This window comes from Chrysochloris asiatica, unplaced genomic scaffold (assembly GCF_000296735.1).
Source record: "Chrysochloris asiatica unplaced genomic scaffold, ChrAsi1.0 scaffold00116, whole genome shotgun sequence".
Classification (NCBI taxonomy): Eukaryota; Metazoa; Chordata; class Mammalia; order Afrosoricida; family Chrysochloridae; genus Chrysochloris; species Chrysochloris asiatica.
The window spans coordinates 7673543-7699370 of record NW_006408634.1 but is presented as its reverse complement, the minus strand read 5'-3'; the positions used below and the strand labels follow the sequence as shown (position 1 = coordinate 7699370).

The 25828-nt window shown below is 45.9% G+C and overlaps 1 protein-coding gene across 1 annotated transcript; it reads left to right on the top strand.

Moving 5' to 3' along the window:
- TSKS (testis-specific serine kinase substrate) lies at window positions 1-20296 on the top strand. Its single transcript, XM_006868212.1, has 11 exons — window positions 1-170; window positions 753-981; window positions 11513-11608; window positions 11786-11869; window positions 12159-12242; window positions 12748-13034; window positions 13835-14029; window positions 14361-14534; window positions 15095-15230; window positions 19882-20006; window positions 20143-20296. Exons 1-11 carry the CDS (start codon window positions 1-3, stop codon window positions 20294-20296), a joined length of 1734 nt encoding a protein of 577 aa, XP_006868274.1.
- Window positions 20297-25828: the final 5532 nt, after the last annotated feature.

Below are 25828 nucleotides of genomic sequence, written 5' to 3'. Positions count from 1 at the left end.
ATGGCGAGCGTGGTGGTGAAGACAATCTGGCAGTCCAAAGAGATCCATGAGGCCGGGGATCCCCCCGCAGGGGTCGAGAGCTGCTCCCAGCTGGTCCCGGAGGCCCCTGGGGGGGTAATAAGCCCAGCCAAGGGGATCACGAAGAAAAAGAAGGCTGTGTCGTTCCACGGGTGGGTGTGTCACACACTGTCAGGGATGGTCCTAGTGCCCAGCACTGCCCCCAACAGAGCAGGAGTCCCACAGTGGGTGATGGAGGAATGGGAGGGGGAAGCAGAGGAGCAGGCAAGAGAGCAGTGGGGAAGGGGGAGGAGTAGTGTGGGAGGTAAAGTGGAAGAAAGGAGTGGAGATGGAGGGAGGGAGAGAGAAGCCAGGAGAAGGAGACAGGAACTGGAGAAAGAAGAAGAAAGCAGGCAGGTGAAGAAGGGCAAGGCAGTAGGGATGGTGGAAGAAGAAGAAAGGCAGTGAGGAAGCAGAAAAGAAAGAAAAAAGGGCCAGCAGGGATGTAGAAAGAAGACAAAAGTAGGCAGTGGGGATGGAGAAAGAAGAAAGGAGGAAGACACTAGGCAGTGTGTTGGAGAAGGAAGAAGGAAAGAGACAGCAGGGATAGAAAACAAACACACAAGCATCAGAGAAGAAAGTACAGGCTAGGAAAGAAGATGGAAATCAAGTTGGAGTCAGAGGGAGTAGGTTCTGTGGAAACGGGCCATGCCCTGGGGCTGAACCCCCACTTTCTGCTGGTTTCTCCTGCCCAGGGTGGACCCCCGCATGTCCCATGAACCTATGCACTGGTGCCTGAACCTCAAACGGTCCTCAGCCTGCACTAATGTGTCACTGCTCAACCTGGCTGCCATGGAGACCACAGACTCCTCAGGCACAGACTCTACCACAGACGACAGCATTGGCCAGCCCGCACTGCCTGGGCCCCCCGCTCCCCCTAATCCACCCTGGGCTCCAGATGACCCAGACATCAAGGAAATACTGGTGAGGGACCCCCGGCTGGGGAAGACAGGAGTCCTCACTCTGGTGGTAGGCAAATATATTGAGGATGGGGTGTGTCTTCTTGATTTGGAATGAGAAGGTTCTGGTCATCCTTCAACGCCCAGAGGAGCAGACTCCTCCCTCTACCATTAGATAGACATTCTGGGTGCATCATGCCTAGCCTAGGAGTTCATTTCATTCTGTTATTTGCACATATCCTGGCCAAGGCTGGCGTCACCTACAGGACCCCTTGGGGAGATCACAGTCTGGTGGGGGGCAGCAGACACAACCTGAGATGATATATGTCATAATGAAGGTGGCACTGGGGGTGGGGAGGGTCCTACAGATGGGCCCCTCAAGCCAGGCTGAGGGTATCAGGAAAGGCTTCCTGGAGGAGGCTGTGTCAGAACTGGGCCTTGAAGGATGAGTAGGAGCTCTCTAGGTAAAACTGGGAGGTCAGCAAGAGTTAGAGGAATTCAGGGGATTCCCTGATAGAGCATGAAGCTCTTCAGCTTGGTGCCAGAGCTTCTCCTCTCTTCTCTTCCCCCACCCAATGCATCCCCTGGGCCAGACCCTGAACTGAACCTGGAGTCAGACCTCAACCCTGAGACTCACACTTACAGTAGCCATGGTGATAACAATGCTCGCTAGCATCTACCAAGTAGATTCCTCATTCCTGGAAGTCTCAGTTGCCTCACCTGTAAATTGGAAACTTGTATATTTGATCTTCCAATAAGTATTTTCTAAACTCTTACAAAGTGCCAGGAACAGGAAACATGGCAAAGAGCAAAAGGGAATTCTGTGAGTTGAAATTGACTCAGTGGCAGTAGGTTTACCATTGATCATAAGGAATCAAGTACCAGCTTCTGCTAGGCACTAAATGAAGTGTTGGCGATTGTTGTTGTTGTTGTTGTTTATTGATCCCATTTTACAGATGAAGACAGTGAGGGCAAGAAAGGTTAAATTGCTTACCTAAGGACACTACAGCGTGTACCTGGGGGAGCTAGATTTAGGAGTCCAGCAGTGGGTGGGAGACAACCTGAGCCAGTGAGGGCAGTAGAGATCCCTGTGGGAGCCCCCAAGAAGAAAGTATTGGCCCAACCAGCTGTGGTCATGGAACTTTCCAGAAAAGGCAACACACAAGCTAGATTTTGAAGATAAGGTATTCTCCAGGCAGAAGACCGAGACGGGTGTTCCAGTTGTAACAACATGAGCAAATGAAGAGGCTGAAGGGAGAGGAAGGAGATGAGGGATGGGTAGGGGGATGGGAGGTGGAGGTGGGGAAACACAGGTCACACAGGCCAAAAACAAATATGGGCATTCTTCTGAGGGTATCGATGGGGAGCCAGTGTGGGTTTATGAAGAGAGGAAGCAGTTTGGGATTTTGGCTCCTGCATTAAGTTTCCTAAGAGTTTCACATACTTTGGACGTGGTATCAGGAGAGACGAGTCCCTGGAGGTTTGGTAGAGGGTCAGTGGCAAAAAGAAAAAAAAAAAGGCAGCTCCTCAATGAGATGAATGGACACGGTGGCTAAAACAATGCACTCAAATATGGCACTGATTATAAGGATGTTTCATTCTGTTGTAGATAGGGTCTGTGAGCAGAAACGGACTCAACAACATGATTTTCCTAGAGATGCCATAATAGCATTGTTGTTAGGGGCTGACTCTCTGTGACCCTACACACAACAGAAGGAAGGACTATCTGGTCCTGCACCATCCTCATGATCGCTCTTTTGTTTGAACCCCATTATTGGTCCCCGTGATGTCAGTCCATCTCATTGGGGATCTTTCTCTTTTTTGCTGATCCTATGTTACCAATCATGATGTCCTTCTCCAGGGACATGTAGTTTTGGAGACTAGAAGTCCAAATTCAAGGTATCAATCGCAGAACCAGACTCTCTAAAGACTCTCGGGAATGTTCCTTTCCTCTCTCTCTCAGCTCTGGCAACCCCGTGCATTCCTTGCAGAAACATCTTTACATATGTCTTTTCTCTCTTCTCCTCAATAAGGACTCCACTCAGATTGGATTAGGGACTACCCTACAAAGGGGCTTCAAAAAGTCATGGAAAAATGGAATGAAAAGATAATGGGATTTCCCCACGAACTTTTGAAGCCCCTTGCATGTTAACTGATATCATCTGCAAAGACCCCGTTTCAAAAAAAATAAAACAACTCTCTTGCCATCAAATTGATTCCAACTCATTGTTACTCTATAGGACAGAATATAGAACTGCCCCAGAGTCCAGCCGCTCCTCAGAAACCCTATGCAAGGGTCACTATGAGTTGGAACCGACTCAGCAGGACTTAACAACAACTTAGCCTTTCTAAAGCTGTTGCAGATTGCCACCTATCTCTCTCAGAGAATGGTTGATGGGTTCAAATCACTGACCTTTCTTTCGCCTAGCAGCTGAGCTCTTAACCACTGTGGCTTAATGGCAAACAGGTGCCACCAAGATATGAACTGGGCTCTCTGGAAGGTCCAGAAAGGCCAGTCAGTGATTTGAACCCACTTCTTGAGAGACAGACACAGCTATTTGCTTCTATAAAGATTCAAAGCAAACAAAATCTTGAGATTATAATCTTGGAAAATATATGGAGCAATTCGACTCTGTCCTATAGGTCTCTGTGAGGCAGAATTGACTGAATACTGGATAAGGAGTGTATTTCCAAAATTACATTCAAAGGTACCAGGAGTTAGGACTTTGGGGGACAAGATTCAACCCCTAACCTCTCCCATCTACTGAGCAACTACTATGTGCCAGGCTCAGCGCTAAGTCCCTCATGGTGAGGATCTCATTTTCTTAAAACAAATGTGAAGGAAAGGGCATTATTACCCAGTGTAAAGATGAAAAACAAAAGACTAACAACAGAAGTACAGGGGCCAGGATAAGCAGGCTAAATGCATTTTATACCAAAGCAAAAGTTTTTTTCTTTTCCTCATGGGGCTGTAGGATCAGCACCTGACTGTGAACCACAAGGTCAGTGGTTCAAACCCAGCAACTGCTCCTCAGAAACCCTATACAGGGTCGCTGTGAGTCGGAATTGATGAGAAGGCAATTAATAACAACAAATGGCTTTGAGAACTTTAGGAGGGAAGAGACTGGAAATGGGTCCAAATGTCGAGAAGGAACCAGAGCTGAGAGAGACAAGGGTGGAAGAGACGGCCTGAGATACTTCCCTCTCTATCCTAGAACACCCTAATCCTGTTGTGGCACCAGATTGGCCGTTAAACTCACTAGCCGCTGCTCATAAAACTTACATTGATGATGTTACGTGCCGTCGAGTTGTTTCCGACCCATAGCTACCCTGTCTAGGATTTCCGAGGAGCGACTGGTGAACTTGAACCCCCAACCTTGCAGTTCAAACTGACTTTGCAGTCCAGCTCATTAACGCATATCGCCACACCAGGACCCTCAGAAACCCTATACTGAGTTACTCTGAGTTGGAACCCACTCTATGGCACTTAACAAGAACCCTGAACCAGCCTTGCCCCCACAAGAGGAACACCTCCTCCCCTGGCACATGTCTCTCCCACCCCACTGGAATTGGCCTCCCACCAGAGCTATTTCTGATCACATCCCCAGTGGGTCTTGACGCCCAAGAAAGCGCCCAGGGCAGCGGGGAGCAAGGCCTGACTCAACCAAGAACTTGCTTCCGGGTTGATGGGGGTGGTGGGAGGGAGGGAATGAGGGGGTGAGGACAGACAGCCACAGGCTCCCTCTCTGTGAGACAGAAAAAGTAATGAAAAGTAATGATTGCCAAGCCATGCCCTCGAGGCCTAAGGGCCTTGGGGCCTCTGAGCTAGGAAGAGGTGGACTTCAGGGACAGACTCCAGCCTCAGCACCAAATTGCATCGCGGGAGACCCAGAAAGGGCTAAGATAGAGAAACCCAGAGAGAGGCGAGACAGATTCAGAAATGGAGCAGAGGTCAGAGACCCAGAAAGAGGTGATGAGGGACTCAGAGGCAGAGGGACAGAGATGCAGAAAGAAAGGGACAGAGATTCAGAAAGGGTGAGGGTGAGTCAGAGACTCAGAAAGAAGAGGAACAGAGACCGAGAGATAAAAGGAGACAGAGATGCAGAGAGGGAGAGATTCAGACAGAATCAGAGAGAGAGACAGAGACTCAGAAAGGGGGGAGTCAGAGACCCAGAGAGAGAGGCAGACAGAGATGCAGAGTGAGGACAGAGACCCAGGGAAATGAAAAACCTGGCTGAGAAGTCACAGTTTCCTGACAGAAATTGGGAGAAGTGTGAAGCTGACTTCACTGTGGTTCCTGTTAAGCTCTGACATCTTTGTATCACCTAACGATGCAACTGAGGTCAGAGGAGGTAGGTAGCTTGCTTTCCAGAGGGTTTTGCAGAGAACAATCAAAGGCCAGGTCTTCAGACCCCCAACTGGGGCTCATCCAACAGCCTGCAGATTTCTCTGAGGCTGCTGTGAGGATCCAAGTTGCGAAGGCCCTTCAGGGAAACCACCATCTTGTTATAATTCTTAATTGTTGTTGTTAAGGGAATCCTGGTATGGTGCAGCAGGATAATGTACTGGACCACAAGGTCAGTTTGAACCACAAAGTCAGCGGTTCAAACCTACCAGCCACTCCTCGGAAACCCTAAACAGGGTCGCCATGGGTCAGAATAGACTTGACGGTACTTAACAACAACAACATTGTTGTTAAGTGCCATTGAATCAATTCCAACTCATATCCACCTTGTATAGGGTTTCTGAGGGGTGGCTGGTGAGTTTGAAACACCGACCTTGTGGTCTATTGCTGATCCTATAGTGCTATCCCAGGACTCCTGTTTTTAACTAGGCTGACACCAATCTTTAGCTTGTTGGAGAAATGGCTATTGAAATTCTTTGCCCCATTTTTTTTTTTTTTTTAAAGACAGCAGAAGAGATGCATTACATGTATTACACTCAGCCACTACTGAGATCAGAAATCGTCCAGAATGTCATAGATCCGACTGGTTTGGTATGCTCAAGGTGGGAATCTCAGCGGTGTTTGCGGTAATCAAATGGCTGGCGATGGAAATTCTAGGTGCATTGAGAGAGATGTTCTAGACAGCAGCATGAAGTCAACAACTTGTACCTGTGTCCCCAGTCTCTGGTGTTCCATATTTTTATTGTGGCCTCCACGGGTGCACATCCTAGGGGTCGTACTTGGACCTCAGTCTCATCTCTTGTGTGTGTGTTTCGGCTTGTACATGTACTTGGCTTTCTTGGTTCTAGAGATTCTAAGCCTGAGAGAGCTTCTTTGCCCATTGGACTGGATTTTTATTGCTGAGTTGTAGGAGTTCTTAATATTTTCTGGGTCCTGGTATAGCACTGTAGGATAAGCACTGGACCATAAGGTCAGTTTGAACCACAAAGTCAGCGATTCAAATCTCCTAGCCACTTCTTGGAAGCCCTAAACAGGGTCGATATGAATTGGAACCAATTCGACAGCACTTAACAACAAGAGATATATTATCAGATGTATGACTTGCAAATGTTTTCTTCCATTCTGAGGGCGTCTTTTCATTTTCTTGATAATAGTGCCTTTTGTCCAAAAAAGTTTAAAATTTTTGATGAAGTCCAATGTTTCCCCCCTTTGGATGCTTGTGCTTTTGTTCATATCTAAGCAACCATTGCCCAAAACAAGTAAATCTCTTACAGACAGATATATTTGAGTCATGTTTTAAAAATCAATTCTGCCAATTTATGCTTAACAATTAGAGAGTTTAATCCTATGGACATCTTATTTCCATTTAAGCCTTTTGCCCCAACTGTTATCCATCACCTCAGGCAATTGTTGTTGTTGTTAGGTGCCATCGAGTCAGTACTGACTCACAGTGACCTTATGCACAACAGAACGAAACACTGCCCAGTCCTGGGCCAACCTCACAATTGTTGCCACGCTTGGCCAATCCATCTTGTTGAGGATCTTCCTCTTTTTCTCTGTCCCTTCACCTTACCAGACATGATATCCTTCTCCAGCTACTGGTCCCTCCTGACAATATGTCCCAAGTATGAGAGATGAAGTTTGGCCATCTTGGCCTCCAAGGAGCACTCTGGCTGCACTTCTTCCAAAACGGATATATTGGTTTTTTGGGCAGCCCATGGCACTTTCAATATCCTCTTCCAACACCATAACTCAAATGCATCAATTTTTCTATGGTCTTATTTATTCACTGTACAGCTTTTGCATGCATATGAGGTTACTGAAAATATCATAACTTGAGTCAGGCACACCTTAGTCCTCAAGCTGACATCTTTGCTCTTCAACACTTTAAAAAGGTCTTGTGCAGCAGATTGTGCCCAATGCAGTATGTTGTTTCTTGACTGCTGCTTCCGTGAGTGTTGATAGTTGATCCAAGAAGAATGAAGTCCTTGACAATTTCAATCTTTTCTCCGTTCATTAGAATGTTGTTTATTGGTCCAGTGGTGAGAATTTTTGTTTTCTTTACATTGAGATGTAATCCATATTGAAGGCTGTGCTCTTTGATCTTCTTCAGTAAATGTTTTAAGTCCTCTTCACTTTCAGCAAGCAAGGTTGTATCATCTGCATATCGCAATCCTGATGCCATGTTTTTCTTCATAGAACCCAGCTTCTCGGATTATTTGCTCAGCATACAGTAGCAGTGTTGAAACAAATGCCTAAGTGAGTTCTGTATCAGATGAAATGAATGCAAGCCTTTTGAGTGGGACCTTCTAGGAAGCCACAAGATAGGTTAAAAAATAACTTCTTTGGAAATGAATTTGAAAGAGCTCCAACTTCATTCTGCTTCCTATAGTACTAGGAATGCTGGTTGTTATCTCTAGAGCCGCTACTGAGATGTTACTAACAAGTTAAAATGCCACATATCTGTTTTTTACAAAGACCTAGCTTTTTTCCCCTTTTTCCCGGAATAAATACTTCCATGATTGCTGAAAGCCTTTGGTTAATTTCCAGAGTTGAGAAATTCTTATTCTGACCATTTGGGGCCAGTTTTTTCGTTTGTTTGTTTGTTTTTAATTGCTTTTATGGAAGGGAGAAATTTCAAAGGTCCTGACATCTTCATTTTCACTGACATCACCCTAATGCAATATTTCTTAGTATATTTGTTCTTCAGAGCAATCTTACCAAAAAAAAAAAAAATCTTACCTATCTTATAATGGAGAGAATCACTTTTCTCTGTGTATTAGTTCAACAACAGTGAGAGTAACCCAGAATAAGGTAGTTTAAGCAGAATAGTTTACTTTTTCGCTTGGACATCTCAGTTGATATAGCAGCTCTGTTCTCCAAATGCAACAAGATCCTGGCCCCTTTATTCTGGTTCAGTTTCAACCCCCTACATTTCTAGCTGTTGCTCTTGTCACCCACATTTCAGCATCTAGAAGTGGGAAAAGGAAGAGGGTCATGATTCTCCTTTTACTATACAACCCAATGTCCACATCTCTCCCACTCACACCCACTGCTGGACTTGAATTCCATGACCAAAACCAGTGTGGTGTGGCACTGTGGGTTAATACACTGGATTGAAAAGTCAGTTTGAACCGCAAGGTCAGTGGTTCAAGCTCACCAATTGCTCCTTGGAAATCTATACAGGGTTGATATGGGTCAGAACCAACTCGACGGCGCTTAACAACAACAACAACAACCAATTCACGTGGGCTCTTTGGACCTCCCTGGCTTCGACAGTCAAATGGGAATGTAAATGATATTCAGTCACAAATTTGGCTGCTGTAACAGACATACAAAATAACATAGCTTAAATAAAATGGAAAATGTCATCTCTTTTTCATAAAAGTCTTCCTTTATATTCACGGCCATCAAGTTGCTTCCAACTTATAGTGACCCTATAGGAAACAATAGAACTGCTTATTGGGTTTTCAAGACTAAATCTTTATGGGAAAAGACAGTCTCATCTTTCTCCTGTGGAGCGGCTGGTGGGTTTGAACCAATGACCTTGCAATTAGCAGCCTAACACTTAACCCACTACAGGGTTCCTTGTTTTCCTTTATGGTGGTGGTAGTGGTTGTGTGCCAGAGTCAGTTCGGGTTCATAGTGACCCTGTATAGAGTTTCCGAGGCTGTAAATCTTTATGGAAGCAGAAAGCCTCATCTTTCTCCCACGGAGCAGCTGGTAGATTTGAACTACTGACCTTGCAGTTAGCAGTCTAGCTCATAATCCACTATGCTACCAGGGTTCTTTGTTTTCCTTTGTAGGTGGTTGAAATTGAACATGGTCTCTACATGGTGTTGCGAATTTAGCTTCCTTCTATCAAGTTGTGTTCATTCTTTATCTCTTGGTCAAAGATGACTCTTCTGGCTTTAGCCATCGTCTCCAAGTTCCAGCCATTAGAGAAAGAGATATGGGGAAGTTCTCACTTGTTTCTTTTGAAGTCATTAGTCTGAAATTGCCTGCATCATTTCTACTCATATTCCATTGGCCAGACCTTAGTGGCATTACTAACCCTAGTTGCAAAGGAGCCTGGAAAATGTAGTCTTTGGTTGAGCCATCTGTGCCTTCTATAGCTGTGCAAGAGGGGAGAATGGATCCTGAGGGTACAAGTAGCCCAAATTGGCAGGAACCACAATACATTTCATGGTGACATAAGTAATGATGACCAGAGGCAGCATAGTGTCGTGACTTAGAATAATGATTCTGGATTTAAATTCTGATAAGGCTAGAATGGCTCATCGGGATTTCTATGATTTATACTTGTTACTGTTTTTCAGAACATGTTTACCAATATTTACTACCTTTACTTTCAGTGTTTGAGTGAGTAAATGTTGTTTGCTGTTAAGTGCTGTTGAGTCAGCTTTGACTCAGGGGTTTCTGAGGAGTGGTTGGTGGGTCTGAACCACTGACTTTGTAGTTAACAGTCCAGTTCTTATCCTACAGCACCACACCAGTAATACTGTAATTATCATAAAGATATATATCTTCTTCTGTGTTTTAATAAAGGAACATCTGTGCCTTACCAGATATTTGGGAGTAAAAGGAACTTCCTCTGAGCCTCATTTACCTCCCCTGCAAAATGGGAAAATAGCATTCCCACTTCCCTTAGTTTTCTAATGTAGCGGTCACAAATACCACATGTGAGGGGCTTTAACAAGCAGATTCTCTCACAGTGTAGGCTGCCCCAAGTCCAAATTTGGGGCACTGGCTCTAGAGGAAAGCTTTCTGTCTCTTTTGTCATCTATCTTCCCCTGGGTCCAAGAGTTTGGCATTACCGTGACCTTGGTCCACTCCCAGCTCTTCCTTTTTGGTGGAACTAGGTTCCTCCAAACTCTGTTCTCTTGTTTAATAACTTTTATATCTCAAAAGAGATAATCTCAAAATACAACTTAACCCTATAGATTGTGTCATCCTGTCTTGTTAACATAATTGCCCCTACTCCTGGCCTCAGTATCCTCATGTTGTTAAGTGCCATCAAGTCGGTTCCAACCCACAAAAACCCTGTATAGGGTTTCTGAGGAGCAGCTGGTGAGATTGAACCACCAACCTTGCGGTTCAAATTGACTTTGCAGTCTAGCATATTAACCCACAGTGCCACACCAGGTCTCCCATTAACAACACTGTTGTTGTTGTTAAGTGCCGTAGAGTCGATTCCAACCCATAGCAACCCTGTATAGGGTTTCCAAAGAGCAGCTGGTGAGCTTGAACCGCCGACCTTGCAGTTCAAACGGCTTTGCAGTCTGGCGCATTAACCCACAGTGCCACACCAGGACTCCATTAACAATATGGAGGTGACAATTTACAACATATAGGATATTATTATATCAGATCTTAAGATGGAGGATAATTTGCACAATACTGAGGATCATGTCCCAGTCAAGCTGACACATGTTTGAGGGGACACAATTCAATTCATAACACTACTTCAGGTGGTGTGGTTGTGAAGAATAAAGGAGAAATCTTATGTAAGTAGTTGGTCTGACCCATAACGAATGCTCATATCTGGAAATGAGTTCTGTTTTTAATTCTCCAGTGTCTGGAGAGAAAGAACATACATGTGTTTTAAGAACTGATGTTACATATGTCTGTGGACCTCAATAGTATTCATCTCAGTTTTGGGTTGAGATCATCCTTCACCTCATTGTCTGAGCACCCTTCTTCTGCCTTTTGTTATCAGCTGCCATTGAGTTAGTTTTGACTCACAACAACACCAAGTGTTACAGAATGAAACGGCCCCATAGGGTTTCCTGGACTGTCATCTTTACAGAAGCAGATCCAGGTCTTGCTGCTGTAGAGTCGCTGGGTGGGTTCGAACCTCCAGTCTTTCAGTTAGCAGCGGAGTGCTTAATTGTTGCACCACCAGGGATCCTTTCCTCCCTCCTAGATTCTCATTTATCTCAGCGCCCACCACGCAGAAATTGAGCCCACTCCCTGGTTTTACGGAGCAGGAACACCAAGAATCAAAGAGACACAGCCCTTGCCAAAAAGCACACAGCCATTCCAGGGCATGATCAAGGTGTTGACCCAGCCTCCCAGTTCTGGAATTTTTCTCAGGGTTGGGGCTTGCCCCTCACACCTACTGACCCACTCCTCTCCTATTCTTCCCCAGAGTGGGGTTAACAATGGATTGGTCCGTGCCAAAGACTCCATCACCAGCTTGAAGGAAAAGACCACCCGGGTTAATCAGCACGTGCAATCATTGCAGGTGTGGGGGCCCTCCTCTTACACACACATCACTCTTCTTCCTTCAACTCAATGCACCCATACCCCAGTTGGGGAGGTTGAGGCTCAAAAGAGAAAAGGACTTCCCCAGACCCAGCTCCTCCTCCTCATGGAGGGCCCCCTGTGGCTCTGGCTGACCCCTACTCCCCTCCACACCTAGAGCGAGTGCTCGGTACTGAGCGAGAATCTAGAAAGAAGACGACAAGAGGCGGAAGAACTGGAAGGCTATTGTAGTCAACTCAAGGTGGGCCACTGAGGGGCAGAAACTGAGTGATGGTAGAAAGAGTGTATGGGGAGAGCAGAGAAGAATGGATTGAGTGGATTTGAAAGAGGTGGGAACAAGTAGTAGGTAGTAGTAGAGGGAGGTGGCTTAAGCCAAGGGAACATGATCTGTAAGGAGAAGGCAGAACTTGGGGGGAAAGTGGGCGTGTCTGTGTGGGCGGTTGGAGCCTGTATGGAAATAGCAAAGCTAGGGAGTGGGAGGCAGAACTGAAATGGGAAGACAGAGCTCCCACCCTGGTGTCCTGACTCAGGAGAACTGCCGGAAGGTGACTCGGTCTGTGGAAGATGCTGAAATCAAAACCAATGTCCTGAAGCAGAACTCTGCCCTGCTGGAGGTAAACGGGTTCTAGGATTTGAGGGAGGGCATTGGAAGCATGAAGGACTTGAAGTAGACTTCAGGTGGGACTTCTGACCCTGCCACCAACACCACCAAACCAATCCTGTGTGTTTATGGTCATATTAAGCATCTGTTTATGGTCATGTTTAGAATCCATTCGACTTCAAGTGGGAATGTCTGTCCTGCTCACATGTCCACTCAGTTATTATTCTTAAATGGGAGAAACTGGAATTTGTCCCCTTGGAGGACTGGAGTTGGGGCAGAGGACTGAATAGAGACATGCAGGCAAGCATTCTAGAGTTAAAGCGAGTTGGACTTCAGTTAGACTTTAAATGGGACGTCCCTTCCCCAACAGAAGCAAGAGGGACTCCACTTAGATCTCAAGGAGACTTCCCAACATCTAGTCGCAAACCCATTCATTTCCAGTTCTGAGGATTCTTTGGGCAGATTTGGGGGTGGAGGTGGTTGCAAACGCCAAGACCCCACCCTTTCTCCTCACCCAGGAGAAGTTGCGTTATCTCCAGCAGCAACTGCAGGATGAGACGCCGCGGAGGCAGGAGGCCGAACTGCAGGAGTTGGAGCAGAAGCTGGAGGCCGGCCTCTCCCGGCATGGCCTGACCCCTGCCACAGTGTCCCAGGGCTTCTCCGGCCCCCCAGGAAGCCCCGATGAACCTCCTCGGTCCCGCAGCATGGCCCCCGGTGGCTGGGGAATGGCGTCCAGGCCAGGGGAAAGCCCCCTAGCGGGCGAACAGGAGTTGCAGAAAGTCTCTGCAGGTTTAGAGGAATTAAGGTGGGCGGGGCTCAGGGGTGGGACCTCACTAATCTAAGGTGGGCGTGGTTAAGGGGTGGGGCCTAAAGAAGACAAGGGGCAGGGCCCCAAGGAATGGGCGGTATTCAGTGACGGTAAGTGTAAGAACTCAGCTGCTGTAGCCTAGAGTGGTTAGGGGAATAGGACCCAGAGTGGAACCTCCAAGAACCAGAACCGTGGAGACTCTTCTTGGGGGCGGGTGCCTAGAAGGCTGGGATTTCGAAGAATTGGTCTCTTGAGTAAAGACCTGGCCAGAATGAGGTCTGAGGCTGGTGAACCTGAGGTGGGCAGGGCTTGACAGAGGGCAGGTCCAGGATGCACTGAGGTGAGTGAAACGGGGTTCGGGTGAACGGTACCTGCAGGAACTGGGATTGGGCTTGGGGAGGTACACGAGTAGAATCAGGTTAGCTGACAAGGGGATGAAGGCCAACCTTTGGAGGGCATGGGCATATTTCAAGAAATGGAATCACTCACTGCCATCGAGTTGATGCCGACAAGGCACCTACCTATAGGGTTTCCAAACCTTAGGGTGCCTGACAGTGTAGATCTTTATGGGAATAGACAGCCTCATTGTTCTCCTGCAGAGTGGCTGGTGGGTTTGAACCTCAGACCCCGCGGACTAGCATCCGATGTTTATCCCACAGTGCAACCAAGCCTCCTTAAGAAATGAACAAAACTAGAAAATGTGGGGACGGAGCCAGGGGCGGGGTCTAGGCTGGGCGGGGCCTGGGAGGGGCGTGTCCAAATCTTGCCCTGACCTTTCCCTTCCTTTTCTCATCCAGGAGGGATATGTCCTCGCTCACTGCTCGGTGGCATCAGGAGGAGGGTGCTGTTCAGGAGGCCTTGCGGCTGCTTGGTGGCCTAGGCGGGAGGTTGGACGGCTTCCTGGGCCAGTGGGAGCGGGCGCAGCGTGAGCAGGCGCAGACAGCGCGGGGGCTGCAGGAGCTACGGGGAAGGGCTGATGAGCTGTGTACCTTGTAAGGAGGGGGCTCCAGGGGCGTGGGAGGACTGGGAAAAAGGGCAAGCTGGATGCTACCTGAGGGATGAGATCTATAGGGGAAAAGAAGAGCCAATCAACTGGGATCGAACAATAAAGACAGAGGGAAGCGTCTATACCTAATAAGGAAAGATGGGCGGAGAAATTAGAGACTGGGTATCTTTAAAGGGTGGGCGGACCAAGCGGGAACTAGGAAGGCCAATTAGAGAACAGGGGTGGCATTCTAAACAATTATAGACCACGTGGGGAACCAGGCACCGGGCTAATAAACAGGCATGATTCTTGGGAGGGCTCTTAATGTCTCACCTCAGGGTGGAACGGTCAGCAGTGTCCGTGGCTTCGCTGAGGAGCGAACTGGAGGGGCTGGGCCCAGTGAAACCGATTCTGGAGGAGCTGAGTCGGCAGTTTCAGAGCTCCCGAAGAGGCTCCGACCTCTCCATGAACCTGGATCGGTCCTCCCAAGGCTCCTGTGCCCGATGTGTCAGGTAAGGGTACAGGTGCATTCTAAGTCAGTGATGGAGAAAGGGGTTCATTGTGGGATACGGAGAATCCCGATGCATTGATTGTCCTAGAGCATCATGGAAGTACATCCTTCCGCACAAGCTGAAGTCCGTGTCTTGTGCAACTCAGGAATAACTCCATGTGTTTAGAGCATGTTGTATTTCCAGTGCATTGTGGGGAAGCTGGAGTGTGGGGACATGATGGGAATCCAGGTTTCTCAATACACTGTGGGCAAGGTGAGACTTTAAGCATCTGGTGGGGGAACCAAGGGTTACAATGTAGGAAGGGGAGAATTCTCAGTACAATTGAGGATTAGGTTTAACCAGGAAATGGGACTTTGATAGCTTTTGGGAATCAAGGGCTGTCAGGTGCCATTTGGGAATGGGGCTCCCCATAGCACTGTGGAAATTCACCGTGCTGCGGGAACCAAAGGAAACTCGATGCATTGTGAGAAGATTTCATGTGAGGCCTGGGTGGAAGCTAGGCACATGAACATGGAACATCCTGGGTTCTTTCAACTGGTGATCGATCACCCCTTCCCCAGCCAGGGGCAGCAGTTATCCACGGAATCCCTACAGCAGCTGCTGGAACGAGCCCTGACCCCATTAGTGGATGAGGTGAAGCAGAGGGGTCTGGCTCCCGCCTGCCCCAGTTGCCAGAGGCTACACAAGAAGATTCTGGTACCAGGGACCATGGGCCACCATGCCTTTATTTTGCTTTTCTGCAGGGCAGCAGGGGAAGGGAAAGCCCTGGGCACAATGGTACTGTTCATGTGTGGCAGGAAGGGAAGGACTGAGCTGTAGGTAGCAACCATTGGGGAAAGACTTGGCTCCAATGCATTTGAAACAAGCAGGTGGGTGATGAGGCAAAGGCCAATCATAGAACCTTGGATGATGGACACCAGTTCAAAGCGTGATGGAGAAATGGAATCTGATGCATTGTGGGACACAAGAGACAGACAATAGCTTGAAGCATCAGTGAACATGGGACTGTTTCCCTGTCTAACTTAAGAAAAAGGGTCATTATAAGGGATATTGGGGGCCAGACATGGGACCCAGAGACTAGCGGTCATAAAACCTACTGCACTATGTTATTATTAAGTGCTGATGAGTTGGTTTGGACTCTTAGTGACCCTGTGCACAACAGAAGGAAACTTCTACCTCCTCATAATTGTTATGTTTGAGCTTATGTTTGCTGCCACTGTGTCAATCCACCTTGTTGGGATTCCTTCTCTTTTTCACCGACCCTCGACTTTACCCAAGGAGCTCTCGTAGGGTAGTCGTTATGAGATGGGCTGCTAACCTCAAAGTCAGCAGTTCAGAACTACCAGCCATTCCATGGGAGAAAGATGAGGCTTTCTGTTCCCGTAAAGATTTTCAGCCTCATGAGTCGGAACCCACTCCATAGCACACCACCACCATCACCACTTTGCCAAATACGATGTCCTTCTTCAGATACGGGTCCCTTCTGATAACATGGCCAAAGTCTAAAAGACCAAGTCTCATCATCCTCACTTCTAGGAAGCATTCTGGCTGTACTTCTTCCAACACAGATTTCTTTGTTCTTCTGGCAGTTCATGTTACTGTCAATATTTTTTGCCGGCACCATAATTCAAATGCATAGATTTTTCTACCATCTTCCGTATTCATGGTCTAACTTTCATATGCATATGAGGCAATTAAAAATACCATGGTGCTAGGGTCAGGTGCACCTTAGTCCTCAAAGTGACATCTCTGGACGTTCTTGAACACTTTAAAAAGGTCTTTTACAGATTTGCCTAATGCAATACGTCCTTATTTTTTGACTGCTGCTTCCATGAACATTGAATGTAGATCCACACAAATTCAAATCTTTGACAACTTCAATAATTTCTCCGTTTATTTTAGTCAAGTTGTGAGGCTTTTCGTTTTCTTTACACTGAAGTGCAATCCATACCGAGTGTGTGCTTCACTTTTGCTTTTCTAATCCCAGATCTTCAGTATCTCGAGTCCTCTTCACTTTCAGTCAGCAAGGTTCTGTCATATGTATATTGCAGGTTGTTAAAGAGTCTTCCTCCAATCCTGATTCCACGTTCTTCATATAATCCAATTTCTCAGATTATTTGTTTAACATACAGACTGAATAAGTATGGTGAAAGGATACAAACCTGGCACTCTGGCACGCACTTTTCCTGATTTTAAATCATTCAGTATCCCTTTGTCTTTTTTAAACAATTGTTTCATGACCTATGTACAAGTTGCTCATGAGCACAATTAAGTGTTCTGAAATAGCCAATTCTCAATGCTATCCATAATGTGTTATGATCCAGTTGATTGCCTTTGCATAGTCAATAAGCACAAGTAAACATCTTTCTGGTATTCTCTGCTTTTCTGCCAAGATCCATCGGACATCAGCAATGATGTCCCTGTTTCAGTCCTTTTATGAATGTGGCTTGAATTTCTGGCAGCTTCCTGTCAATGTACTGCTGCCACCATTTTTGAATTATCTACAGCAAAATTGTACTTGCATGTGATATTAATGATATCTGTATTCTCTTGGAATTCTCTGTATCATCTTTCTTTGGAATTCACACATCTGGATCTCTTCCAGTCAGTTGGCCAGGTAGCTGTCTTCCAAATTTCTTGTCATTGACAAGAGAGTGCCTCCAGTGCTGCGTCAGTTTGTTGAAACATTTCCATTTGTGTTCTGTTAACTCCTGGAGACATCAGTGTTGCTCGGACTTCCTCCTTCAGTAGCATCGGTTCTTGATCATATGCTACTTCTTGAAATGGTTGCGCAGTGACCAATTCTTTTTGGTACAGTGACTCTGAGTAGTCTTTCCATCTTCTTTTGATGTTTCCAGAATCATTCGATATTTTATCCATAGGTTTTCTAGTTGTTGTTGTTAGGTGCCATCGAGTCAGAACCGACTCATAGCAACCCCACGCACAGCAGAACGAAACAATGTCCGATCCTGGGTCAACCTCACTACCGCTGCCACACTTGACACCATCAATGATGCCACCTGGCTGATCCATCTCTTTGGGGGTCTTCCTCTCTTTCTCTGACCCTCCATCTTACCCAGCATGACATCCTTCTCCAGCGACTGTTCCCTCCTGACAATATGAATCCTTTTATATTGCAACCTGAGGCTTGAATGTCTTCTTCCGTTCTTTCAGCTTGAGAAATGCTGAGTGTGTTCTCCCCTTTTGCTTTTCTAATCCCAGGTCTTTGCATATTATAATATTTGACTTTGTCATCTCTGGCTGCCCTTTCAGATTTTCTGTTTAGTTATTTTATTTAATCATTTCTTCCATTCAATTTTAGTTTCTTCTCTATGCTCAAGAGCAAGCCTCACATATGGTGATGTTGATTTCATCCCACAACCCTTCTGGTCTTCCGTCATTAGTATCTAACACATCAAATTTGTGATTGAGGTGGTCTCTAAATTCCAATGGGATGATATACTCAAGGTCATATGTTGGCTTTTGTGGAGCTGTTTTAATTTTCTTCAGCTTCAATCTGAACTTACATATGAGCAGTTAATGGTCTGTTCACAGTCGGCCCCTGATCTTGTTTTGTATGACTATGATGAGTTTCTCTATTGTCTCTTCCTCCAGGTTAGGCAGTTTGATTCCTGTGTATTCCATCTGGTGAGGTCCAGGTGTATAGCCGCCTTTTATGTTGTTGAAAAGATATTTGCAATGACTAAGTCATTGGTCTTGGAAAATCCTATCATGCCATCTCCAGCATCATTTCTTTCATTGAGGCCATACTTTCCAACTCCAGAGTCTTCTTGTTTCCAACTTTAGCATTCCAATCACTAGTAATTATCAATGCATCTAAATTACATGTTTGATTAATTTCAGACTGAAGAAATTGGTAGAATTCTATTTCATTGTCACTGGTTTTAGTGGTTGGTGCATAAATTTGAATAATAGTGGTATTAATTAGTCTTACTTGTAGGCATATGAACAACATCCTATCACAGACAGCATTGTACTTCAAGAAAGATCTTGAAATTTTTTTTTTTTTTTTAATGATGAATGTAAAGCTGTTGCTTTTTAATTTGTCATTCTCAACATAGTAAGCCAGAAGACTGCCTGATTTTAAATGGCCAATACCAGTCCATTTCAGCTCATGTCTAGGATATCAATCTTTATGTGTTCCATTTCATTTTTGACAACTTCCAATTTTCCTAGATTCACACTTTGTACATTTCATGTTCTGATTATTAATGGATGTTTACAGTGGGTTCTTCTCATTTTGAGTTGTGCCGCATCAGCAAATGAGTTAACCCAAAAGCTTAGCTCCATTCACATCATTAAAGGCAACTCCTACTTTGAGGAGGCATCTCTTCCCAGGTCATATTTTGAGTGCCTTCCAACCCTGCAGGCTTAACTGATAGCGTTCTGATGTCATTCATAAGGTTTTCGGTGGCTAATTAAAAAGTGGTTTCCCTTTCCTTCTTCCTGTCTGTCTTGGTCTGGAAGCTCCACTAAAACCCGTCCACTACAGGTGACCCTGCTGGTATTTAAAATATTGGTGACATAGCTTCCAGTGTCACAGCAACACACAAGTCGCCATAGTATGAGAAACTGACAGACAATTTACACTATGGGAAATGGAATCCCTGTACTTCATGGGATTTTGCACTACAAGCTTAAGCTCGATTGTTGATGGGACTTGAGGCATGGTGTATTGTGGAACCTAGAGACTGATGCATTATAGGATGTTGTTCAAATGATTGGCGAGCCATAGATAAATGATGTAATATGGGACTTTATGTGGCAGAGCTATAGGATGAATGCATGATAGGACATTGGCCCCAATGCATTGTGGGACACATAGAACCAGAGCACTAAAGATGATTCCTGTGCTAGATGCTGACCTGATATATAAGGAAATGTAGAGACTGTTGAATTATGTAAGGGGATCATTTGACAGCATAGTGGACACACTGACACATGTCAAATACATGATGGTTCATGGGCATTAGGGGACAATATGGCGAACACAGATTTAGTTCACGATGGGGCACAGAAAAGCAGTGTTGTTGGATGTGAGGGGTGTGTGTCAGTCTCAGACTTGAGGTTAAGATGGTATATGGAAAGTCAATGTATTGTGACATGTAGGCGTCAGTCACAGGCTTGAGGCAAGGTGGGGCACATTAGACCAGTACATTGTGGGATTCAGGGGTCAAGCTTAGGCTTGAGGCAAGATGGGACAAAACACTTGGGGGGAAGAACATGGGCCCCATGGGACCCTGCCCCATGCCCTCCGCGATCCAGCTCCCCCTTCACCCCCAGCCCAGTCTGGCAAGCCCAGCCGCGCCTACACTCCTCTCCCCAGGAGCTGGAGCGCCAAGCCTTGGCCAAACATGTCAGGGCAGAGGCCCTGAGCTCCACCCTTCGCCTGGCCCAAGACGAAGCACTACGGGCCAAGAACCTGCTGCTGACGGACAAAATGAAGCCGGAGTGAGGAAGGAGGCTGAGGGCATGGGAGGAGGGTGAGGTCTTTGGGAAAGGGCCTGGGCATCCATTCTCTTCACTTCCACACCCCAGCATTGAACCTCACCTGCAGCATGTTATTTCCAACTCCCTGTCATTCCAGGGAGAAGGTGGCCGCTCTGGATTATCTGCACTTGAAGATGTGCTCCCTCCATGATCAACTCAGCAGCCTGCCACTTGAGGGGTCCATGGGGACCATGGGTGGAAGTAGTGGGGGAACTCCCCAAAAACGTGGGGGCTCAGCCCCTGAACAATAAATGGCCCTTCATGCTGGCATGAATTCTGTTTCTTTTTTGGCAACAAATGAGAGCTAGCAAGTGATATGAATTAAACATACACCATTTGTTGTTGTTGTTAAGTGCCATCGAGTCGGTTCCGACCCATAGTGACCCTGAACAGGGTTTCCAAGGCTGTAAATCTTTACGGGAACAGAAAGCGTCATCTTTCTCCTGCGGAGCAGCTGGCAGTTTCGAACTGCTGACCTTGCAGTTCGCAGCCTGATTCGTAACCACTACGCTACCAGAGCACCTTACACCATACGCCAGTTTATATGGACAATATCACTAATCCTCAGCGTGCCACCGAGGTGCCCTTTGAGGCAGTTCTAATATGTCACATGGACTCATCATGAATGGAAACTGACTTGACAGCAACCACCAACAGGTTGCCTTGGTTTCCAGAGAGTTACTATCTGTGGTACAGTGCATTGTGGGATGTGGTTCTTTGCAAAGAAGGCAAGAGTATGAAGGAGGTTCTTTGGTACAGTTTGGGCCTGTCAAGCCAATATTTTTAAAGGAGATTTTTGCCGAGGTTAATCGCAAGTTTGCAAAACAAATTTGCAAATTTCCTAGAAAAGGTGCTGTGTAAAATATTACCTCCAAATAGTACCTTGTGTCCTACAGTCCAAGTATAGTGCTGTAGGGCAAGCATTGGGCTGCTAACCCCAAGGTTGGTGTTGTTCAAACCCACCAGCCACTCCTTGGAAACCCTATACAGGGTTGCTATGAGTCAGAACCGACTCAATGGCACTTATAACAAGTAGCACCTTAGGACATCAATCGTGTAAGAGTATTCCCTCACACAAGTCTAAGGGTCAGGAATCTCTGAGTGTCTTACCAGGTGGTTCTGAGCCAGGAGCCTCATAAGTTTACATCCAACAGGGTTTCTGGGGCTGTGGTTTCATCTGAGGGCTCGGCCGGCTGGAGGATGCGCTCAGGATGGCTCACTCACATGCTTGTGGCTGGGAGGCCTCAGCTCCTCATTTTCTATTGACAGGAGACCTCAGCTCCTCCTCATATGAAGAATACGGGCTCTCCATAAGGTTGAATGTAACATGATAACTGGCTTCCCCCAGAGCAAGCAAGAGGTCATAAAATGTTTCATCTTGATAAACATTGGAAAGAGAGAAACTTTAGTCCCTAAAGTTACATATCATTTATTTCCCCTTATTATAGTCATTAGAAATGAGTCACTAGATCAGTCCACACTTGGGAATGTCAAAGAAATTGTGACAGTATTTTGACGATGCCAAGTGCATAGAGACCAAAGGTTATTTGTAGTTAACAGAATTGGGGCGAGAAAGGAATGGGAGTCATTACTGAAGGGGGTACTCAGTCTCTGTTTAGGGGGATGAGAATGTTTTGTAAATGGGGAGTGATGATGATTATGCAGAATGGTGAAAGCAATAAATTCCACAAAATAATATTAAAATGGCAAGTGTTCTATAAGGGAGATTTTTACTATTTCGGTGGAGAGGGTACCTAACAGGGATTTTAGCTCTTACCTTTCTTCCTTGTTGTCCATTGCTGTCAACTTGATTTCAGTTCATGGCAACCCACGTGTAGAGCGTCGTGTACAACCCACGTGTACTGCATCGAACTGTGCTCCATTAAAGTTTTCAAGGCTCTGACATTTCCAAAGTTTGTCAGGCCTGTCTTGCGAAGTATCTCTGAGTGGGTTCAAATTTTTGACTAGTTGTTTAGCATTTAACCCTTTGTGCCACCCAGGGACCTTCACCTAATACCAATGTCCATCAGCTAATAAGGTGCTCAATAGAAGTTGGTGAATGAATGAATGAATGCCCACTGGGCATATGGAACAATTGAGACTCAGAAAGGAGACATCATCTGCCCAAGGCCACATGGGTTGGAATAAGGGGCTAGATACAAATTCTTGGTCCTGAAGCCATCTCATGCCATCTCCTTAATCACTGAGCTCCCGGCCTATTTGAACCACCATGCCAGGCTGCCTCCAGGATTCCTGTGCTGAAAACATCCTAGACCCAGGAAACACCAATAGCGTAGCAGAGACAGAGAAATTGCTATGTTGTAACTCCTGGGTCCAACCTCCACTCCAGGAGAGGGGATTCTACAAAAGTATGGCCACCAGGAGGTGGGAGATCAGTAAGTGTCTCCTTAGAGTACCTCTCTGTCACAGGGACCTATTTGAAATAGAGTGGGGCTCAGGATACAGAGTTTAATCTGAGTTATTTAAGACTATTATCTATTGCTGTCTAAAATAATTACCCCCAAAGCTAGCAGCTTAAAACACACGATGCCAGAGTATCTAGAGTCAGGAATCCAGGAGTGGCTTAGTGCGTTGGTTCTGGCCCAGAATCTAGCATGAGGTTATAATCAAGATGTCATCTAAAAGCTTAACTGGGAATGGAGGATCTTCCAAATGTCTCCCTGGCATGGCTATTGGTTGGAGGCCTTATCTCTTCATTACATATCATGTAGGCCTCTTTATAGGCTGGTTAATGTCCTCATGACCTGGTGGCTGGCTTCCCCCAGAGCAAATGATGCAGAAAGCAAGAAGGAAGCCATGATGTCTTGTCTGACCACCTCCCTTCTCTCATATGCTATTAGTTTTTTAAAAAATAAAAAATCCAGCCTATATTCAAGAGGAAGGGAACTAAGTGCCACCTTTTGGAGGAAGAAGAATCGAAGAAGTACTTGTGGACATTTGTTTTTAAACCACCACACAGTTGATGGTTTGGTGTTGATAGGTTGGGTATTGGAAGTTGGTCTTGTGGCGCAATGAATCAATTAATATGGTCCTTCTAAAATGAAGTATGAAGGAGCTCTGGTAGCATAGTGGTTACGAATCAGGCTGCGAACCTTAAGGTCAGCAGTTCAAAACTACCAGCTGTTCCGTGGGAGAAAGATGAGGCTTTCTGCTCCCATAAAGATTTACAGGCTTGGAAACACTGTACAGGGTCGCTATGAGTCGGTTTCGACTCCATGGCACATCACCACCACCACCAAATGAAGTATGAGTCCTGGTGTGGTGCTGTACGATAAGCACGGGACCATTAAGCACAAAGTTGGTGGTTCAAACTCAGCATCTGCTCCTTGGAAAACCTACACAGGGTCGTTATGAGTCAGAACCGACTAGATGGTACTTAACAATAATGACATAGATAAATCCCACCAAATGACTGTGTGGGACTATGCAAATTAGGTGCTTGTAGCCCACCAAAGGGATTGGGTTGTTGTTGTAAGTGCCATTGAATCAGTTCTGACTCATAGTGATCTGTTATAGGGTTTCCAAGGAGCAGCTAGTGATTTTGAACAGCCAACCTTGTGGTTTAAATTGATCTTGCTGTCCAGTTCTTTCTCCTACAGCACTACACCAGGACTCCTAAGTGGATTGGATAGCTTGCTATTCATGTAAATAAGGTACATGGCACACTTGTGGGGGTAGGGCCATGCTAATAAGGTATATGGAGGCCCAACAAGAGGATTCATCAGTTTTGCCAACCCACTAGGTTTTTTTGGAACCATCACTAAGGCAGAAAGGGGACCTCATGTCCACCAAGAAGAGACAAGAATGGAATGTGTCTTTTGGACCTGAGATCTCAGCACTGAGAATTTCCCAGACCCAGGAGACAGAGACCTATAACACCAGAGACAGCAAAAAGCAGCTTGTAAAACCAGGAGACCAACAGTTCTCCATGCATTGGGCTTCCCAGCCCATGGAGCAAGAGGTCTGAGAACTTTTGAACAAGAGGTTTACTGGCAGAGTGGGGTATTTACTGGTGTAACTTAAGGGGCTTTTAAGCACTTATCTGAGCAGAGGCTGGGCCAGTCCAAGAGACCCAAGGGCATAGCTGAAAAAAGTCAGTCATGATCTAAGACAGTTGTATCCCGAGTCCTCTCTGATCCTGAATTGTAACCTGTTACTTCCCTAATAAATGTATAACTGAGTATTGTCTGTGAATTCGATGTGGTCACTGCATCAAATTATAGAGACCAGAAGAGGACCAGAGAGTCCCACGGGAAGGATGGTGGGTGTCGGAATTGGTAAAAAGTTTGGAGAGACTTTAGACCCAGAGAGGGAGAGGGGCTGTGTGCTGATGACCTGGGGCAGGCTTGCAGGGTATACCCTTTGGTTGGTTGATGATGCATGGAGGGGATTGTAACCATGGCAATGAAACAATATATGATAGGATGAATGTAAAACTAATGTTCTCCCATGTAAACTATCACATAATTCACAATAAAACATTAAAAAAAAAAAAGTTTGGAGAGAGTTAACGTGTCTGACCTCCGTCTCATAAGATGCTGAGGATTCTCTCTCCCCGTTGTGAAATCAGAGGCGATCAGATACCTCCTCCACACCATTTTTATGGCTTGGTGGAAGTTGAGGTGTTTTGCCTTTTTATTTTCATTGTTGGGTTGGTGTTATTACACTTGACTTGGAGCTGTGGAGTTTTAGAATTATAGTATTGGTGGGTTTGATGACTAGACTTTTGGTGTGGTTAAAAAATGCTGATGTTGGCATTTACTATTACTGATGGACTAGTGGGTCTTTTAATGGTAGTGGGGGTAGATTAAGGATAGAGTAGGGATGTGGCTGGAGAGTGTGGTGACTAAAAGTCATAACTGTTGTTGTTATGTGCTGTGGAGTCAGTTCCGACTCATAGTAATCCTGTACAGGGTTTCCGAGGCTGTAAATCCTTACAGGAGCAGAAAGCCTCATTGTTCTCCCACAGAACAGCTGATAGTTTCAAACTGCTGACCCTGAGGTTTGCAGCCCGATTCGTAACCACTACGCTACCAGAGCTCCTTTAGGGGTCAAGTTAAAGCTGAGTTATGATAGAGATAAGATGCTTTGGTGGCATAACAGTTAAGCTACTAACCGAAAAGTTGCTGGTTCAAATCTACCCAGAGTCTCCATGGGCGAAAAACCTAGCAATCTGAGTCCATAAAGAGTACAGCCTACACAGACCGATGGGGAATACCCTGTCACATGGGGTCACTATGAGTCACTGGATGCTGAAACAATATACGATAGGATGAATGTAAAGCTCATGTTCTCCCATGTAAACTATCACATAATTCACAATAAAACATTAACAAAAAAATCTACTGGATGGTAACTTGCAACCACATTGTGGCAATGGGGTGGGAGGTTTGGTGGGATGCTGGGACTTGGAGTTAGATTTCTTTGTATGGGTTGCATGGTTCTAACTGAGGTTGGGTTGGTGTAATGAGGTGTGCTGTCATTGGGTTTTGGGTTGGTGGAATCACAGAAGCTGTTAGGGGAATCATGGAAGCTGAATCCATCATTGAGGTGAAGCTTGGAATAGCTGGAGTTGGGTGAGATCGCAAGAATCCAAGTGTCTTCATTTGGTGGTTGTCAGTTGGGGTGGACAGCTTGGTACTTGTTGTTTAGATTTGGAGATGGTCTGGGGGGTGGACTTTTGGTGATGAGGCAGCAGGAATTGGGCTCTCGAGAGTTTGTGGAGTTGTTTGGTTGAGACTGGCATTGGATAACTGGGTTTG

Excerpts from the sequence above, each read along its gene's own strand:
- TSKS (XM_006868212.1), top strand. The coding sequence starts at position 1 with ATGGCGAGCGTGGTGGTGAAGACAATCTGGCAGTCCAAAGAGATCCAT. Across the intron at positions 11,609-11,785 it reads AGCACGTGCAATCATTGCAG|AGCGAGTGCTCGGTACTGAG; the intron begins GTGTGGGGGCCC and ends CTCCACACCTAG. Across the intron at positions 12,243-12,747 it reads AGAACTCTGCCCTGCTGGAG|GAGAAGTTGCGTTATCTCCA; the intron begins GTAAACGGGTTC and ends CTCCTCACCCAG.